Below are 13,590 nucleotides of genomic sequence, written 5' to 3'. Positions count from 1 at the left end.
TCGTGGAGTGGGTGGTCAAAAAAAAGAAAAACGCCTGGAAAAGCCAACCAACTGGAGAAGAAGAAGAAGAAGAAGAAGAAGAAGAAGAAGAAGAAGAAGAAGAAGAAGAAGAAGAAGAAGAAGAAGAAGAAGAAGAAGAAGAAGAAGAAGAAGAAGAAGAAGAAGAAGAAGAAGAAGAAGAAGAAGAAAAGCCAACCCTGTAATTCTACAGCAACGCACATGCAAACGTGAATATGTACCTACCAGTGGGGGGCACTGTTGCAGTAAATGTCGATCCATCCATTATCCAAGCCACTTATCCCAATTAGGGTCGCAGGATGCTGGAGCCTATCCCAGCAGGTCATTGGGTGGCAGGCTGTCCAGGGTGTCTCCCCGCCTGCCGCCCAATCATTGCTGGGATAGGTTCCAGCATCCCCGCCACCCTGAGAACAGGGTAAGCGGTTTGGATAACGGATGGATAAATTTTTCAAGGTCCTGTGTAAATGAACATGTGGAAGGTAAAGCAGATAACAGGTTGGACACTGAGCATGACTTTGAAACTCATCATGAGTAAAGCACATCTCCAACTATCTCATTAGCTTCCCCAAAGGCCTGTCAACTGAAAACAGCCCGTTTAGTAGGCCTACTCGCAGACATTATCATAATGTGTGTTAACACAGTTGTGCAGTTATGATGATAATTTTATTCATATTCACCAGGATCAGCAGCACGCAGTTGTGATGTTCATCTGTTAATTAATCGGGATCAGTTTGTTATTGCTAAAGTAATGTTCATTTTATCTTTGAAAAAGGTCATGATTACCCTGTGTATGTGTTTTTACTAGCCCATTTTTGGGGAAATAAATTTGCTTGGTTTGATTTCCATAAAAGTAGGTTGCGACTTAATGACCAAGGGAAAAAGTGGGTCCCAAGGCCAGACCAGTTAAGAACCTCTGGTTTACATAATTGGGTTGACTTGGAGTTACTGAACCATGTCATGCTCGTGTTCAGTTGTCCCATAAGATGCTGGTGTAAATCCGAGTCCTGCGGCGGTCCCACAGCCAATATCTTCAAAATTAAGCCGGTGAGTAAAATGATATCATAACCAACATGCATGATGGCAAAAACTGCACGAATCAGATACAAGTTTTACAAAAAAATGTCATTATCCTTCAAGTGACCTTTACTTTTGTGCAGCACATCCTGAACTGCTAAGACCTGGTGCGGTTAGATTCTAACACGAACTGAGAGGCAAACACATAAGGTGTGCACACAGAGCACCAAGGGCCAATAGTTCCCCCCAAACTCCCCTCCCACACACACACACACACACACACACACTCACCACCACTGCCAATAGCCAGCAGGCTTTTGAACACCTGTCGTACCTGTCTGCCCCAATTCCATCACACACACACACACACACACACACACACACACACACGACCCCCTGTGAATCTCTTTGACAGTTCAACAATGCGTTACCAGCCAGAAACATGTTTCCTTTCACTGCACTTTACACACACACACACACACACACAGCCACCTCTGTTCCACTTCGTCTCTCATCTGCCGTCTCTAAATCTCTGTCTCCCTCAATCACTTTTTTCTCTTCTCTCACTCCCTATCTCATCCCTCCGCATTGTTTTCTTTTTCATCCACCTCTTCTCCTCCCTTATCCCCCAGTATCTGCTGCCCCACATTTCTCCTTTCATTTTAATCATTTTCTTTTCTAATTTGCTAAGCAGTAGGGTACAGGAAGTGGGGGCTGAAAAACTGTGTGTGTGTGTGTGTGTGTGTGTGTGTGTGTGTGTGTGTGTGTGTGTGTGTGTGTGTGTGTGTGTGTAACAGAAACACTGAGACAGACTAACAGAAATCAGACCATTTCAATATTTCAACACAATCTCTATTAATGTTAAACACAAATCTATTTTCCTTGAAGTAACTTGTTTACTTGTTCCGATCACTGGACTTGTTCAAATAGAAAATATTGTTCTATTAAAAAAAGGGCGTCCGGGTAGCGTAGCGGTCTATTCTGTTGCCTGCCAACACAGGGATCGCCGGTTCGAATCCCTGTGTTACCTCCGGCTTGGTCGGGCGTCCCTACAGACACAATTGGCCGTGTCTGCGGGTGGAAAGCCGGATGTGGGTATGTGTCCCGATCGCTGCACTAGCGCCTCCTCAGGTCGGTCGGGGCGCTTGTTTGGGGAGGAAACTTGGGGGAACTGGGGGGAATAGCATGATCCTCCCACGCACTACGCTCCGCTGGTGAAACTCCTCACTGTCAGGTGAAAAGAAGTGGCTGGCGACTCCACATGTATCGGAAGAGGCATGTGGTAGTCTGCAGCCCTCCCCGGATCAGCAGAGGGGATGGAGCAGCAACCAGGACGGCTCAGAAGAGTGGTGTAATTTGCCGGATACAATTTGGGAGAAAAAGGGGGGAAAACTGCCCCCCCCAAAAAGAAATAATAATAATAATAATAATGACTTTTTTGCTTCCTGCAATGGTAGCTTCTTTGCAGAGACATGTCTTTCACCCACCAGTGATGATGATTCCCATGACAATGATTCCCATGACGATGATTTCCATAGTGGGACTGACGGTAACGGTACAACGGGAGGCTGTGGTCTTTATCCATCAGTCTAAACACAACAGCTGACACTGGCTTGGATGTCGTAGTGATTGCGGGGCATCAGATAAGCAGCCCAGCTGTAAACAGAGGAGACTTGCCAGCTGATGACAAGCCTGCAGACATGCGGCTGAGACAGGTAGCAGGCAGACATAGTAACTGGTACACTTGTATGTTTAACTTGTCCAATTGCACAGCCGGGGAAGCAATTTCACTTGCCCGATGATTTTGTTTGCGCCGGAAAAGCATACAAGTGTTAATGTCGAGCCCGGCGTCTCCTCTGGCTACATGAGGTTAAGGAAAGTGAGGGATACTCTCCCCGACCACCGGAGAGGCTGTGAGATGGCAGGACTTTAGCGGAAAAGAGAACTTGGATATTGCCAAAATGGGCCAAAAAAAAAATAAAATGTGTGAAGTTAGAGAAAGAGGGAAATAAGATGGTGAAAAAATACAAAGAAAGTGAATTGAAAAGAGAAACAATGAGACAGCATAATGGAATGAATAGGAATCCAGTGAACGAAAGAAAAAGAATGTGAGAAAGAAATGGTTAGAGAGAGAGAGAGAGAGAGAGAGAGAGAGAGAGAGAGAGAGAGAGAGAGAGAGAGAGAGAGAGAGAGAGAGAGAGGGAGAGAGACATGGAGTCTACCATGAGATCGCTAAGAAGAATCTCTACAGCTAACATGAGTTTCACCTGGATGATTACAGCTAGTAAGAGAAGGTTCTGTGGGTGGACAGTGGATATCACACACACACACACACACACACGTCACCCTATAGTTGTGGGGACCGACCCCTCATTGATTACATTCATTCCCTAGCCCTTAACCCTAAACCCAAGTCCTAACCCTAAAATAGACCCTTTTCCTCATGGGGACCCATAAAATGTCCCCACAAGGTAGGGGGTTTCAGGTTCTCCAGAAACACCACACACATGTATATTTCAACAGTGACTTAAACATACTAGGATGAATGCAAATTCAGCAGATTCTCTTCGCAGACCATTGCTTTCACTCTCTCTTTCCTCCATTTCTTCATATTGTCAAACCCTTTGTCTCCATCTACCTCTCTGTCTCCCTCCCTCCTCATCTCACCTCTTTTTTAGATCCCACCATTTTCCCTTGCCTCCACCCCATTCCCTTCTGCCCCCACTCTCTCTCTCTCGCCCCTCTGCTCTTCTAAATGACTCTGTCAGTTCCACACCGTGAGAAAAGCACTCCATAATAGCACTTACAAAGGCCTTTATTCCAGTTTTGCACATCAGCAAAACCTTTTGCCGTAACGCAGTCCAGTGAGACAGAGGGGAGGAGAGAGAGAGAGAGAGAGAGAGAGAGATGGAGCAGGCCGATACACACATGGGAGTAAGAGGGAGGATGGAGGGCTGGAGAGATGGGAGACAGAAAGAGAGATGGTACAAAGAATGAAGGGCTGAATGAAGATGAATGTGTGTGTGGGGGGGTGGGAGGATGGGGGTTGAGAGGGAGAATGGAGAGGAACAATGAAGTCAAAAGTGGAATGGAGTAAAATAAAGATGGAAGAGAATGAACGGAAACACAGGCAGCTATCTCTCTCTCTCACACACGCACACACACTTAAGATCATATTTTCAAATGTTTAAAGGTTTTAAATATTTGAATATTTTAAACACACACACACATAAATCACACACACACACACACACAGGTTGCCAGTCAAAGATCTGATGAGCTGTCGCCTTATTATGTGAAGTACATCGCTCTTGTTGTGCTCACACACACTTCTACCCCCACCCCGCTGGAACCTCGTTATCCAAGAAGACTGCCCCCATCAAACCTCCGCCACCCTCTCCTCTCCTTACCCCTTCACTCCTCTTCTTCCTCTCTTCTCTCCTCTGCCTCGCTGAAGCCCCCCCACCAGACGCCCCATCCTTAGGCATGTGCTTAACACCTCAATTATCATTATCTTTGATTTCTGCTCTCTCGCCGTCTCCCAAGAAGAAGCAATTAGGGGTGTTCTCGTCGGTCTTTTCACTCCTCTTGTTCTTCTACTTTTCCCACTTCTTCCTCCACTTTCTGCTCCCTCCTCCCTCTATCAGACATATACTGTTCCTCCCATCTTCTCCTTCTGGCGTTCCCTTATGACCCTTCCTTTGACTCTTCTGCCTGTCGCCATGCCAGCCCAACTTTCTCTTACTCTCATTCACTCCTATTGTAACTTTTGAAGATCTTAATTGTCTTTCTGAAGGAGTGACACATGACAGGTATGAAAAGTTGGCAGACAGACAGATAGATAGATAGATAGATAGATAGATAGATAGATAGATAGATAGATAGATAGATAGATAGATAGATAGATAGATAGATAGATAAATGGATAGATAGATAGATAAAATCACTTACCAGCACATTTGGTTCTGGTTACCAGCGGGGGTCCCGGGGGTCCTGTGCCCCCTTCCCCAGGCCTGGATAGCAGAACTTTGATCTCGTACTCCACATCCGGGTCCAAGTGCCACAGCTTATAGGTGGGTGCATCAACCACGTGAGTCTCCGCCCAGTTCCCTGTCGTCGTGCGGTACTCCACTTCCTTCAAGATGATTGGCCCATCACCGATGATGCTGTTGGCATTGGGTTTGATCCATAGGTAGGTGGCGCCAACCGCCAGCAGCTCAGGAGGTGCGATTGGGGTGGGTGGAGCTGTAGCAAAGAGAGATTTGTTTTGTTATGTTTTGTTAAACTGACTGTTTTGTGTTTGATGTTAGTGGTCTGTGCCATAAAGATGTTTCTTTTTTTTTTTTTTTTCTTTTTTATTTCCCCCCCCTTTCATCCCAATTGTACCTGACCAATCACCCCACTCTCCAAGCCTTTCCAGTCGCTGCTCCACCCCCTCTGCCGATCCGGGGAGGGCTGCAGACTACCACATGCCTCCTCGGATACATGTGGAGTCGCCAGCCACTTCTTTCCACCTGACGGTGAGGAGTTTCACCAGGGGGATGCAGCGTGTGGGAGGATCACGTTATTCCCCCAAGTTCCCGCTCCCCCCTGAACAGGCACCCCAACTGACCAGAAGGGCGCTAGTGCAGCGACAAGGACACATACCCACATCTGGCTTCCCACCTGCACACACAGCTAATTGTGTCTGTAGGGACACCCGACCAAGCCAGAGGTAACAGAGGGATTCGAACCGGCGATCCCCATGTTGGCAGGCAACGGAATAGACCACTACGCTACCCAGATGCCAATAAAGATATTTCTACTTCAGAACACCAGCTAAAATGTGCACCATGTGCCAATAACCAACTGAGAGAAAGCCTAAGTTGAGCACTAAAAGCAGCTCTTGCTAAAAGTTAAGTCATTTTTAAAGCAAAGATGTTAGTGGCAGCTACTTTGCTGAAACACTTCAGGCTGTACCGTCTTGGGATAATGGCCTCAACCGCTCTAAAAGCACAGGTAACAGAAGGTAACCTGAAGCACATCAAGTCCTTGAGTGAAACAATGTAAACAATGTTAATGTCTGCATCCTCTAGACCTAAAATTTACCGAAGGGTAAATCCAAGAATGTATTTTTATTTATTCACTTTTCTCTCACATTGGACATACAGTACATATAGCAATTCTTGAAGTCCTACTTTTTAGGTCTACTTTCTCCATGCTTGCTGAACTACCAAGACAGTTTTGCTCCATATCCCCACCAGGAGCTGTTTAGAAAATCATATTTTTATCTATTCACTTATAGCCAATTAAAAGTGTGTGCTAAAAAAACTGTTTTGCTGTAACCCCCAGTGAACACTGATGATTTCTTCTGAGTATCTGACCAACTATAAGATCTCTGATTTCAGAGCTTGTGATACAATGATGCCATCACAGAATTCATTCATCATGTATTGCTTCAATATTTTTCTGCAGTTTAACATAAACAACACAAATGAAAGGAACCCATTCTACAGATAAATGACCTAACCAAAGACTTAATCAAACAAAAAGAACTCATGATTCGAAGGAAAGGCCTGATGATGTTAGAATGTTGACTGCTTTATTTGTTTCAAGTACATAAGTAAGAATGTAACAGTACGGTGAAGGCGGGTTGCAGCCTCCTTCCACAGAAGCTCCACAGCCACCACTGTGTTCGCATCTAAACACAAACTGCTTACATTACATGAGCTAACAATTGATGTCGCCATGCCACGAAACAGCAGTCTGTATATGACCGAACGCTATCTGGAACAGATAGCAGCTGTGGCAGCAGCTCTCCTAAGCACAGACGTCCGACGAAAAGCCCTTGAAATCAATACTGCGGATGGCTCAGGCATCAGTGGTGCCGAGGACATAGTGAGGCTTCTAAAACCTCTGAAAGAAGCCACCACCGTGCTGTGTGATGGGGAAAAAACTCAACTGTGTCTCTCATTGTTCCCTTAAGCATATGATCGAGCATAGCATGGCATTCAACGAAGAAGACTCTCCCACCATGAGCAACGTGAAGAGGGTTCTAACTCAACAATCTTTCAGACAGATGCACTGGGGAATACAAGTACCTGCTGGAGTGCACTGAATTGGAGACCGGATTTCAAACTCTGTCTCATCTAGTAAAAGACGAGTGCAAGGATATGTTCCACATGCTGAAGGAGATAGCTGTGCAGCTGCAACACAACCAGGTATTTATTTTACTCTCGTTCTCTCTCTTTCTCTGAATGTGTGCAGGGATTTTTTAATGCTCTGGTTTATTATGGCCTATATTTTTTCGAAATGTCTTCCAGACATGTAGGTGTTGTAAGTGTTGCTTCCATGATAACAAGATGAGACCCCCCTGTCTCTGTTATACCTAGATTTACTTAGTTTTTTCTATCTCTATTTACAGACCCATTTCACTGTATAGGAAACAGATGAGAGGGGGAGCAGGTCCCAGTGGCCACACACCTGCAGCAAAAAAAGCCTGTTGATCAGACAGACACAGCATATGGAGCTGAGCTGGAAAAACCTCCTTCCAAGAAAATAGCATTGGAAGATCTCCTTGGAGGGACTTTCAGCGAACCAGCGGCAGCACAGTCCATCAGTGGGATTGAGGCAGAAATGGATAAGTACAGAAGTGAAACATCCATTTACCTCACAAGCTGTTCGCTCAAGTGGTGTGAAGAAAATGCTCAGCTGTAGCTACTGCTTTGCCCTCTAGCAGAGGCCTACCTTTCCATACCAGCCACCTCTGTCCCAAATGGCAGGTTCTTTTCGACACTAGGCGACATTGTGAATGTCCAGAGAGCTCAACTTCTGCCTGAAAATGTAGATATGCTGATATTGCTTAAAAAACATTTAAATTCCAAGCTAGGAAACACAGGCCAAGCCTTAGTTTATTTCAAGAGATTTTCTTTATTCATATTATTCATTCATTTATTTTCCCCACCAGGCAGTAGGTAGCCTGGCATTGGATACTGGGTTTGGTCATTTGTGTGTGTGTGCGTGTGTGTGTCCGCGGCTAATCTCACATACTACTGGGGCTATCAGCCTGAAATTTGTTTGTGCAGTTATGAGTGTATGATCAAGAACCTCTCGTGGTTGTGGTGATCCAAAACCTTGGAAAAACGTTTGTTCTCGCTACCACTAATCCCTCTCCTCATTCACTCTCTAGCTTGCTCGACCAACGCTTCTCTCTGTCGCTGCCCAATATAAGTCAACCGTGCGCATGCGTACGTATGTGCGACTCACATCTACGGTTGACTTATATCAGGCAGCGCCAGTGTCAAAACATTATGTATTCTGATATGAGTCTTGGATGTAAAGCAAGAAGTCAATCGTATTTCACAAGTCAGCAAATCATTCAACACTGATCTCAGCACAGAAGAACTAGAGAAACACTGGACGAACCAAAAATAATAACCTTTGTCCAACACCCTTAAGAGCCCTTGTCCAAAAGTATGTTTAAACTGTTTAAACACCAATACTATAGACAATATATCCATCAGTTTTCTGGAATGTTCCATAAACCACTTCCTTTTTGTTAGGCTACGATATACACCCACAGAGTAAAACATCCACTAGCATTAATAAGTAGGCAGGTTGTGTTAACTTACTGATTCAGTCGAAATAATGCCAACTTAATGTCAAGTCCTGTGTGTCGCATCAAACTCTTTCCTGTTGAGATCTGTTTCCCTTCGCCAGAGTCTGATACAAGACGGAGACTCTTGATTAACCTTAACCTAAACTCAAACTAACGCTAAGCTTAACCGAACCCTTACCTTAACCTAATCGTTACCAATAGCTAACCTGTTCCCATGTGAGCATTTTCACCTGACTAGGGGGACACAAATCTTGATGGGGAAACAGTTTGATATAACACTGGAGCTCGCTCCATCGAGTGAATGCGTATCCGAGGTTCACTCTTGTTTTACCTCTGTATGTCTTGCTGAGAAGAGTTTCCATAAGGACACAATGATGTGTTGCTGTAAAGCCCCTTGACGCAAATTTGTAATTTGTGATATTGGGCTATACAAATAAAATTGACTTGACTTGACTTCGGTTTTTCCATCGTCCACCATTTCCGCTACTGGGGGATAGCTACCGACAGCTTTCGGGGAAAACAAAAGCACTAGCCTCTTCCTATTTTAGTTGCGCAATGGTTGACACACTTCCTTTGTGCCATAAATTGAGCCTTCATATTCCCACAAAATCATACCCCGTGGCAGACAGGATTGCATAGTGAAAGTGAGGCTTACAGGGAGCCAGTGTAAACGCTGATGGTGTAATTATTTTATAACCATTACACTGTGACATCAACTTTTACTTCATAAAAAGTTAAAGCAAAAAAGTTGTCTATGCCGCCTTAAGAAAGACTATGTCAGGTACAGGGTGCAATTGCATTGAGGAGATTATTGCAATTGGTATGTACCAGTAGTTGTTACAGATAGATCCAGATCATTTTCTTCTATGAGCTAGTAGGAATAGGAGGTCCCTTTTTATGGTTTTTACACAATATTCATCACGAGGGCACTCCAAACAGTTATCAAAACTTGAAAACTTTTTCTTTTTCTTACCCGGAGCACTGGCATCTGGACACTGCTTGGCATCCTCCTCATCATATTCTTCATAAATGTTATAATTCCATTATAATTCTGTTATCCTCTTTCAATGTTGTATTCTCTAAATTGTGTAAACACAACATCCATTGCATGTTGTCCATCTTGGGAGAGAGATCCCTCCTCTGTTGCTCCCCCTGAGGTTTATTCCTATTTTTTCTCCCCGTTAAAGGTTTTTTCTTTTTTAGGGAGTTGTTCCTTATCCGATGCGAGGGTCTAAGGACAGGATGTTGCATTGCTGTAAAGCCCCCTGAGGCAGATTTGTAATATTGGGCTTTACAAATAAAACTGACTTGACTTGACATTTTTGTTTTCGGAGCATTTTGCGGTATCGCCTCCCACACGGGCAGCAAAGCAGAGAATAAACCCAGGCTCCTCTTAAGAAAACTCCTGGATTTTGAATTGATGGGGAAGTAAGACGGTTAAGTGCTGTGAGCCTTTTAATAATGATATAGTGAATTATATCAACAGCGCCATGGATGAATTTATCCAGCAACATCCAGTTAAATTCATTCATGGAGCCGCTGATGTTATAATTCACTTTCCTGACACCCTCCCATTTACTGCCAGGTTCAGTTTTGCCCTCTGTTTAGTTCTGTGGGCCTCTACTTAGAATAAATGAGGGAGTTGTCAAGATTTCATTCATCTTTTTTTTTCTGTTGGAGAAATGTTTCTAATATAGCTAAAGACCCCGTTCTTTCATCAACACCTGCACACCTGATGGTATTAATAAAAAAAAAAAAAAAAGCTTCTATGCACCCTACGCATTGCCTTTGTGCACTGCCTGTTGACACCTATGTCCTACCGGACTTGAACCTAGTTTTTGGCACTTGCTTGTGTTGCATTAACTCTCAGATGTAGTATGTCGCTTTGGATAAAAGCATCTGCTAAAAGAAATTGTAACATTGTGATATGTTTGTATAGGAAAAAAAGCAAAATGTAGTAATGTGTACATTTCATAAATGTGTAATGTCATGTTGCATTGTGTGCTACTAAAACAAAAAAAGCCATTGTTTTGTTTTTCATTGCAGAAGACAGAAAATGGAAATTTATATCTAAATTACAGTATTTTACTGTAATATTTTCTTAAGAAATAACACTTTTCTCGGCATTTCAGATGATTCTGAGCATCTTTGATTTTTTCACCGATATAAAAAAAATTTCTGGGACTTGGAAATGTTTTGGCATTATGCAAAATATATGCATTTTTGAAAAAATGCACTTTTGATCCTAATTTTTTTGGAGGTGGTAGGTATTGTTCCAGAGAGGACCAGAAAAATAGCAGAAAATTAAAATATAATTATAATAATTATGCAAAATATGCATTTTCTAAAAATGGCTAAAAACCACTTTTCTTGGCATTTCAGATGATTCTGAGCATTTGGGGGAGGGACTTGGAGTGAGGGGGGGTAAACCACTTTTCTCGGCATTTCAGATGATTCTGAGCACTTGGGGGGAAGGAGTTGGAGTGGGGGGGGTTAGGGGCAGGGGGAAGGCGGTTAGCTGGTAGGATGAAGAGGAGGGAGATTTAGACGGGTGGATAACCAAACCGCTACATTGTAGCGGGGTTCTTCTAGTATATATATATATATATATATATATATATATATATATATACAGTGCATCCGGAAAGTATTCACAACCCTTCACTTTCCCCACATTTTGTTATGTTACATTCCAAAATGGATTAAATTCCTTTTTTTTTCTCATCAATCTACACATAAAACCCCATAATGACAAAGTGAAAAAGGTTTTGTAGAAATTTTTGCAAATTTATTAAAAATAAAAAACTGGAATATTGCATGTACATAAGTATTCACACCCTTTGCTATGACACTCAAAATTGAGCTCAGGTTCATCCTGTTTCCACTGATCATCCTTGAGATGTTTCTACATCTTGATTGGAGTCCACCTGTAGTTTATTCAAGTGATTGGACATGATTTGGAAAGGCACACACCTGTCTATATAAGATCCCACTGTTGACAGTGCATGTCAGAGCAGAAACCAAGCCATGAAGTCAAAGGAATTGTCGCTGGACCTCCGAGACAGGATTGTATCAAGGCACAGATCTGGGGAAGGGTACAAAAACATTTCTACAGCTTTGAAGGTCCCGAAGAGCACAGTGGTCTCCATCATTCGTAAATGGAAGAAGTTTGGATCCACCAGGACTCTTCCTAGAGCTGGCCGCCCAGCCAAACTGAGCAATTGGGGAGAAGGCACTTGGTCAGGGAGGTGACCAAGAACCCGATGGTCACTCTGACAGAGCTCCATCGTTCCTCTGTGGAGATGGGAGAACCTTCCAGAAGGACAACCATCTCTGCAGCACTCCACCAATCAGGCCTTTATGGTAGAGTGGCCAGACGGAAGCCTCTGCTCAGTAAAAGGCACATGACAGCCCACTTGGAGTTTGCCAGAAAGCACCTAAAGGACTCTCAGACCATGAGAAACAAGATTCTCTGGTCTGATGAAACCAAGATTGAACTCTTTGGCCTGAATGCCAAACGTCACGTCTGGAGGAAACCAGGCACCTCTCATCACCTTGCTAATACCATCCCTACAGTGAAGCATGGTGGTGGCAGCATCATGCTGTGGGGATGTTTTTCAGCGGCAGGAACTGGGAGACTAGTCAGGATCGAGGGAAAGATGAATGGAGAAAAGTACAGAGAGATCCTTGATGTAAACCTGCTCCAGAGCACTCAGGACCTCAGACTGGGGTGAAGGTTTACCTTTCAACACGACAACGACTCTAAGCACACAGCCAAGACAACAAAGGAGTGGCTTCGGGACAAGTCTGTGAATGTCCTTGAGTGGCCCAGCCAGAGCCCAGACTTGAATCCCATTGAACATCTCGGGAAAGACCTGAAAATAGCTGTGCAGCGACGCTCCCCATCTAACCTTACAGAGCTCGAGAAGATCTGCAGAGAAGGATGGGAGAAATACCCCAAATATAGGTGTGCCAAGCTTGTAGCTTCATTACAAGAAGACTTGAGGCTGTAATCGCTGCCAAGTGTGCCTCAACCAAGTACTGAGTAAAGGGTGTGAATACTTATGTACATGCAATATTTCAGTTTTTTATTTGCAAAAATTTCTACAAAACATTTTTCACTTTGTCATTATGGGGTGTTGTATGTAGATTGATGAGAAAAAAAAGGAATTTAATCCATTTTGGAATAAGGCTGTAACATAACAAAATGTGGGGAAAGTGAAGGGGTATGAATACTTTCCGGATGCACTGTATATATCAAATTACAATATTAAATTGTAATTCTATCCTCTGAAACTACAGGAAATTCCTGGCAACTGAATAGCAGTAAATAAACACTAAATAATAATAAATTACAGCATTTTACTAATCAATCACAGTAGCCCATTGTATAAATACAGTCCATTATTGTATTAACAGTAAAATTCCTGTATACTGCTTACTGTGAATTTATTGCAATTAGTTGCCAAGAACTTCCTGTAAAAATAAAATACATTTCTAACAGTGTACACTGTTTTGGAAAATAACTCCTCATTCATCCCATAAGCATTAATAAGCTCTAAGAACTGCGAGAGGCATCTTAAGATTGAATCCTGGTGATCTCAGTATCAATATATCATTTTTTGCCTATGACAGGTACTTTGTCAGTTGACAGCTGTGTTATGCTAGCGAAGAATAATGACCCCTCGCCTCTTGCCAGCTAAAAGCAAAGTCTTGTTTTATTCTTTCTTTAAGCTTCTAACTTTCTTCAAGGCCACATTAGAATATGCATGGTCGCTGTGGGACCAATGCATCAGCTGTCACTCACCAAAAGCCCAGCTACTGTAGTGTGGTGTGGCTATGTGTTTGTGCATATCTATGTGTGTGCACATGTGTAGTTGTGCGTGTGGTAGTGAGACATCTTTTGGCATAAAAGGCAGAGAGAAACTGTACAAGACACAGTGTAGACATGTGCTGCATAC

The 13,590-nt window shown here is 43.3% G+C and overlaps 1 protein-coding gene across 1 annotated transcript in view; it reads right to left on the bottom strand.

Moving 5' to 3' along the window:
• ptprt (protein tyrosine phosphatase receptor type T) overlaps positions 1 to 13,590 on the bottom strand; it is a 442,632-nt gene that overhangs the window by 359,997 nt on the left and 69,045 nt on the right. Inside the window, exon 7 of the mRNA XM_056300890.1 lies at positions 4,984 to 5,277. Coding sequence (XP_056156865.1) covers positions 4,984 to 5,277 — 294 coding nt within the window. The remainder of the gene's footprint in view (positions 1 to 4,983; positions 5,278 to 13,590) is intronic.

The sequence above is a fragment of the Lampris incognitus genome, chromosome 2 (assembly GCF_029633865.1).
Source record: "Lampris incognitus isolate fLamInc1 chromosome 2, fLamInc1.hap2, whole genome shotgun sequence".
In the NCBI taxonomy this organism is placed as follows: domain Eukaryota; kingdom Metazoa; phylum Chordata; class Actinopteri; order Lampriformes; family Lampridae; genus Lampris; species Lampris incognitus.
This window is presented reverse-complemented; position numbering and strand designations above follow the sequence as displayed.